This window comes from Danio rerio, chromosome 13, assembly GCF_052040795.2.
Source record: "Danio rerio strain M-AB ecotype USA chromosome 13, GRCz13ab, whole genome shotgun sequence".
Classification (NCBI taxonomy): domain Eukaryota; kingdom Metazoa; phylum Chordata; class Actinopteri; order Cypriniformes; family Danionidae; genus Danio; species Danio rerio.
Genome location: NC_141033.1, coordinates 12,635,156 through 12,642,413, shown reverse-complemented (window position 1 = coordinate 12,642,413; position 7,258 = coordinate 12,635,156). Strand labels below are relative to the sequence as shown.

Here is a 7,258-nt window from a genome sequence, read left to right as displayed (position 1 = left end):
GGCAAATAAGTACTATGTAAATGTAGTCAGTATGTCTTCAAAGTAAATGAAAGACCAAGAAGGGTATCCTGCTGATTCAATTTAGAAGGGCACTTTTTGTCTGACGGCTTACCGGTTTTACTTTCATTCATTCACCGTCATTCATTTTAAAAAGCACCCACTCCATTTTATTTATATATATTTTACTGGAACGCATTAACTCTACATGTGTCTGATAATTAGCTGTGGAACTAACATAATCACATTAATTCTAGTGAATGAATAAAAATCGCCTTCATAATTTACTCGAGTGCACGCCTCACAATCTCACCAATTATGCATTCAGTATTTATATACACAAATATTATTATACTGCAGACTAGTTCAGTAAAAAGAAAAAAAGAAGAAATGCCTGCATTTGTTAGAGTTTTTCCTTATCGCAAACACAACAGTAATCTGGTAGTGTTTGCACTGCTTTAGCATTTTCAGGATTAATTATTATGATATACCGATTGCAACAGAGAAATAGGAAATATCTGTAGACTGATGGTATTTCATGCTGTTCAGCCAATCATGCCACACATACTGTACACAGTACACACAAATATATTTTGTAAGTATGAACTTTTATTTTGGATACAATTTATCGTTTCACTACACTACATTATTTATTATTATTTAATGATTATCATTAATTTATGGTGTCATACAGATCCCAAATGAATAAACCTTTTTTGAAAAGTGTAGTTTTCATTTCTGTTACTTTTGTCACTTTCTTTTTAACATTATCTCTCTCCACACAGACACGCACACACAATTTATTTAGACTCTTCTAAAGGTGTACAAAAGCTCAGTGCAAATACATGAATGCAAAAAAAGCCATAATTAAGAGATTAAACTAAAGAACACGAGCATACTTGTACAAAAAATAATGAGGGACTGATAATAGAGCACAAATGTCTATTTTGAATTGAAGCAGATTTGAAAGGTTTCAACGTCACCCAGTGGATCTAACACCAAACGGAGGTTCTTCAAAAGAATAATTCACCCCAATAAAAATAAAAAAATCTGTCAACTTGACTCTCTGTCCAGTCGTTCCTGACCTGTTTGAGTTTCTTTCATATAAACACAAAGAAATTATACTGACTTGTTAGGGTAAAAAACGTCATTGACACTATGGAGTCTGATATTATGATGACTGAGCACTACAGTGTAACATCATAGTCATGTTCATGGAGTCTGACGTTCTACCATCATTTAGGATTATTAAAAATCACAGTGTGAGTCGGGCTTTAGAATGAAAAAGATAATCAATCATGAGACATTGAAGACTGGAGTTTGCTAAAAATTCAGCTTTGAATCACATGAATAAATGACTGTATTTGTAAACATGTTCAGGTGGGTGGGTGACGCGGTGGTGTAGTAGGTAGTGCTGTCGCCTCACAGCAAAAAGGTCGCTGGTTTGAGCCTCAGCTGTGTCAGTTGGCATTTCTGTTTGGAGTTTGCATGTTCTCCTTATGTTTGCGTTGGTTTCCTCTGGGTGTTCCGTTTTCACCCATAAGTCCAAAAATATGTGGTACAGGTGAATTGGGTAAGCTAAAATTGTTCTTACTGTATGTGTGTGAATGAGAGTGTATGGGTGTTTCCTAGTGATGGGTTGCTGCTGGAAGGGCATTCGCTGTATAAATCATTTGCTGGATAAGTTGGCGGTTATACTTTTGGTTGATTTCTCCAACTTTCTCCCAGGTTCTGATCAGTGGGTCATGATCTAAATAAATAAAGCAAGACCATTTGATTTTGATTGCAAACAAATTTTATTTACACAACAATTATATTACACATAATATTATATATAAGATAATATGATAAAATGTAGATGGAGATATGGACTAAAAAGTGCAGTTGAAGGGCTCCAGTAGTCCAATCTGCCTCAGTGCAAGCTGTAGGTTGAAGGGCATCAGCACTCCAACTGGACTCAATGTCATCCGGAGCTTCCAGGGTGTCTGTACTCCCACCTGACTCAATGCTGACCGAAGCTTCCAGGGCCTCAGCAGTCCAGTCAGACTCAGCGCAGACCAGAGCTTCAGAGGGGTCAGCACTCCAGTCGAACTCAGTGGGAGTTGGATGTTGAAGGGGGTCAGCACTTCAGTCTGACTCAATCTGGGTCCAGCATCAGGGGCCCCAGCAGTACAGGCAGGCTCAATGCAGACCGGAGATACAAAGGCATCAGGAACACAGTCAGACGCCATGCAGACTGGATCTTCATGACCCTCAGAGGAATCAGGAACACAGTCAGACACCACACAGACTGGACCTGTATGGACCTCAGAAGCATCAGGAACAAAGCCGGACACCATGCAGACTGCACTCTCAGGGTCCTCAGAAGCATCAGAAACACAGTCCGACACAACACAGACTGGACCTTCATGGGCCTCTGAAGCATCAGGAACACAGTCAGACACCATGCAGACTGGACCTTCATGGGCCTCAGAGGAATCAGGAACACAGTCTGACACCACACAGACTGGACCTTTATGGACCTCAGAAGCATCAGAAACACAGCCGGACACCATGCAGACTGCACTCTCAGGGTCCTCAGAAGCATCAGAAACACAGTCCGACACAACACAGACTGGACCTTCATAGGCTTCAGAGACATCAGGAACACAGCCGGACACCAAGCAGACTGCACTCTCAGGGGCCTCAGAAGCATCAGGAACACAGTCGGACACCTCACAGACTGGACCTTCAGAGGTATCAGGAACACAGTCAGACACCATGCAGACTGGAACTTCATAGGTTTCACAGACATCAGGAGCACAGCCGGACACCACACAGACTGGACTTTCAGAGGCCTCAGGGACTGCAGGTACGTCAGCAGTCCAGTTGGGCTCAAAGGGCTTTTCAGTGGCATCATTGACGAGGGCAGTGTCAATGTTAGAGCAGCCAACAGCTTTGAGGAGGACTTTCCAGAGGTTCTTTTTGCTCTTGGATTTCTCCTTCTGTCTTTCTTGCGCCCCATTAGCATTCCAGTCAGACCTGGTGTGGACTGCAGCTTCTAGAGGAATGACACCAAACCGTAATTATAATAAATATGAAGACAATATATGAACAAAACTAAATAAAATATAATCAAAACACGTCTCTTATGAAATCTTTATAATAATGCTACAACAGCATACAACAATACATTTAGACTGTCATTTTGTGTTGTAAGTATTGATATTTGAATGTATCCTAATACACAATTATTACAGAATTTATTCATCTTTGTTAAAGGGCATCTATTTCACCCCTTTTACAAGATGTAAGATAAGCCTTTGGTTTCTCCAAAATGTGTCTGTAAAGTTTCACATTATTTATTAAATCCTCTAAAGTGTGCCCATTTTGCTGTCTGAGTATTCTGTAGCTGTTTTTATAGCCTGTGCCTTTAAATGAAAATGAGCTGCTTCTTCTCGCCCACCGCTGCCTGCTTCTCATGCATTACGTTAGATAAACAGCTGTCAGTGATAGTGACAGACACAGATGAAGCTGAAATACATTTAATTAGCCAAAAGTTTATTATATGTATTTGTGTAAGAGTTTATTCAAGCCTTTCTCAAATGATAAGTCTCACACAATTGCCTTTTGCAGTACAAACACACTGACACATTAATGTTTACTGACACCATGTGGACGTTGGGATTATAGCGCTTAAGAATTACATAGCGATTTTACTTCCTTTATTACAAACATGCATTTTTAAAAACGTTTTAAACTTATTAAACTTATAAAAATCCCAGAGAGTTGTAACAAATATTTTAATCCCAGTTTGAAACTGTGGACATGTGTATACATGTTATTATAGAAACATGGCGCTTGTCAATGAATTCAATGGGCAAAAAAAAAACAAACAACAAAAAAAAAACACAGTCCTACATAACGTTGTGGTGGGCCTCAAAACCACTGAGATTTGGGTCCAATTTTAAAGTCTGGACATTTTTTTAAAAAGATTTTTGATTTTATATCACTGCAATATGACTGTAGACGATCTATACCTACACACAGTTCTGTCCAAACAGCTTACAAAAATTGATTTTCACCATAGGTTAGTTAATCATCATAATGTTTCATAATAATATTAAACAAAGTCAGTCGTCATTCCTTGTTAGTTGTTGTTAACTAACAAATACAAACTCTTGTTAACACAAATTTGGATTTTTTTATAATGCATTCATGCATGTTGAATTATTATCGAATGCTGTATTTTTCATTCTTAGTTTTAGCAAACACATTAACTAAAATTAACTAACAGAACTTTACTATTGTAAAGAGTGACAATTACACTACATAAAACATTCTTGCACAAAAACAATAGATAGGGTGAATTAAAATTTCTGAATCACAGAAGTATTAAATGAACACATTTCCTATTCTCATAACATGGTCTTGTAACTTACTCTCAACATCTTTTAGAGACTGTAGCATGGCAGCATCCACACCCTGGTCCTTCTTCTCAGCTTCACTGGAGCTAGTGTTACTGCTGGATTTTTTACTAGCTCTTTTATTGCCAAAAATCGCCGTCCAAAAGTTATTTTTGCATTTCTTCTCCATCATGGGAGATGTACAGTATAACTGAGATACTGTGGTGGTGTTAAGTACTGTCAAATGTACACTCGATTTGCAACTTGCGTTATTACAGTGTTGGAAACAACTGTTACCTTAACTGCACTACTTTTTTTCTCTGATGTCTGAAAACAGGAGAGGGTTGCAAGAGTTAACCATAGAAATACAGATGTAAATATCTGAGAGCCAACAGACAAATCCAGAGAATCCATTCCAAAGTTCCAGAGTTGCTATAGCAACGCGGCGCGATTCGTTCTATGGGCGGAGCCTCTGCTCCATAAGATGCGTTCTGCATCTGCTTGTTTGGACGGAAGTATTATTAGTGTTTGTTGTGATGCATAGGTATAAATATCTATGGCTGTAATGGATATGCTTTTTTATCTGTGCATATCGATTACAATAAAGCATGCTGTAATATTTGCTTCTAATTATTATGCTTATTTTTTTTAAATAGTGCAAATAAAGTAAAAATAAGTGTCTAATTATGTTTATGAGCTTATATTGTAAGACACTTCTATACAGCTTAAAGTGACATTTAAAGGCTTAACTAGGTTTATTAGGTTAACTAAGCAGGTTAGGGTAATTAGGCAAGCTATTGTATTACGATTGTTTGTTCTATAAACAATCCAAAAATATATATGGCTTAAGGAGCTAACAAAAACATAAAAAAACATATTATATGAAATATTATAAAAATGTCCTTGCTCTGTTAAACATTTGGGAAATATAAGAAAAAATTAAAGGGTGTTTAATAATTCTGACATCAACTGTAAATGCTTTTAATAAACATCTGTATTATAGAATTGAAGTGTCTGTGTGCGTGTGTGTGTTGTTGTATACATTACTGCATAACTTTTGTTACAACATGCTTTGGTTCAGTGGTTCAGTTATGAATACTATAGCTTTACTGTAGTACTAATAGACTACTACAATGTTACAAAAGCAAAACCATGGTTAAAAAAAAGGTTTGCACCAAATAAACACGACTACAACAGTCATGGTTCCTATATTGTTATTATTAAATACTTATAGGGCTGATATGTCAAAAATTTATATCACGTTATATTTCTTAACTTCGGTCGATATATGATTCCGATACCGATATGGACAGTATTAAAAAGACATGAAAAAACTGCCAAGAACGCATACAATAGTTGTCAGTACCTACAAATGTCTGCAAACTGAATTTGCAAAGTCTATAATACCTCCAGCCTCATAACTTTTCTTAAAAAATAAAAAATAAAAATAAAAAATGTTCTCTTTTTATTTGTATTTAGCTATCTATTTAGACATAGTTCATGGGGGTTAGCGTGACCAACATGATGGACAGAAACTTTTATCAGTTTTTTTGTATATGCTGCATATTTAACAATCAAATAATACCAAAATCCACATCGTAAAAAAATATTAAACAGAATAAAAACTACAATTACAATTATAATAACATTATAATTATAATAATAAAATAAATCAAAAAGAGTACAGGCTACATTAATTTTTGCAAAAGAAAAGAGTTGTTTGACTTTATTCATAGTTCTGGTTGCTTTTCATCTTGAATGTCCTTTAAGGGTTCAATCTGTCTACTTATATTTGTGTATGCAATTGCAATTACATTTATTATTTAACAGAATTAATATCTCTATTAATCACATTCTTTCTATTTCATCAGCTTTGCAATAACCAGATTCCTGATAAATATGTTTGTGAATTTGTCTGTGATCTGTACGTCATCACGCAATTGACATCATGCTCATTCTGAGCACGGAAAGTTATTCAGTGACAAATGATACAATGTACAAGATCTTTGGTGGAGGACGCGTGGCACTTGTTTACTGGTGACACCATTGATCAATCAACAAAAAGTAAGGTAGGAAGATTTAAAATATTATAGACTAGGGATGGTCTGTGAAGTAGTGGGTAGTAACGGAACGCTGTTGGTTTCTCATTCAGACGTGAATGAAAGGCACCGGTGGATTCACAGAATTTTGTGGTAGATTTGTGTGGAATCCCCTAGCGAGCTGGTGCATTTTGCGGTACACCCATAATGATACTGATAAGGATAACAGTAGTTGATGGGTGTACCTCCTCCTCCAGCCAGAGGAGGACTCAGGAGTACTCAGTTGATGGGTGTGTAAGAGGCTTTTCGGACATTCTCGGGGATAAAACTTGGACTGGTTTTTATTTAGTAGTGGACTAAATTAACCCGAGATTGTAATTAGTTCCACCACTGATGTTTCACAGATAAAAGGGCCCAAATCTTAAGAATAGAGTAGGTCAGATTATTAGGGAAAGAAATAGTCGAATAAATAAATAAATAACAAATACTTTTACCATAGACAAGTAAGACTTTCTTTTGGCCAAACAGAGAGTGACCCAAAGCCATGGGACCAACCCATTTTAAAATAATAATTTAAAAAAAAGTTTTATTAGCTTATCACTGTGAAATTGAAGACTGCCATCCATTTTAGGTTACAAACCCATGTCTTAATTGACTGAGAAGTTCAAAGGTTAATGACAGTTAATTCTTTGCTATCTGAATGTTAAAGGTAAATATTTTAGACTTGATGGCATTTAAACAGTGACAAAGGCTAAGTCACTAACCAAATTGTGCAGAAAGCACACTCACTCTAGCATAGGAAGAACAAGCAGAGAATTGAGTTGAAGTAATTTTGTG

General features: G+C 36.5%; 1 protein-coding gene across 1 annotated transcript; it reads right to left on the bottom strand.

Moving 5' to 3' along the window:
• Positions 1–1,785: 1,785 nt before the first annotated feature.
• Positions 1,786–5,805, bottom strand: LOC141377147 (uncharacterized). Its single transcript, XM_087279078.1, has 2 exons — positions 4,419–5,805; positions 1,786–3,037 (listed from the first exon to the last, which is right to left on the bottom strand). The coding sequence occupies exons 1-2, from the start codon at positions 4,573–4,575 to the stop codon at positions 1,869–1,871; spliced, it is 1,326 nt and encodes a 441-aa protein (XP_087135204.1). The 5' UTR covers positions 4,576–5,805; the 3' UTR covers positions 1,786–1,868.
• Between the last annotated feature and the right edge of the window lie 1,453 nt (positions 5,806–7,258).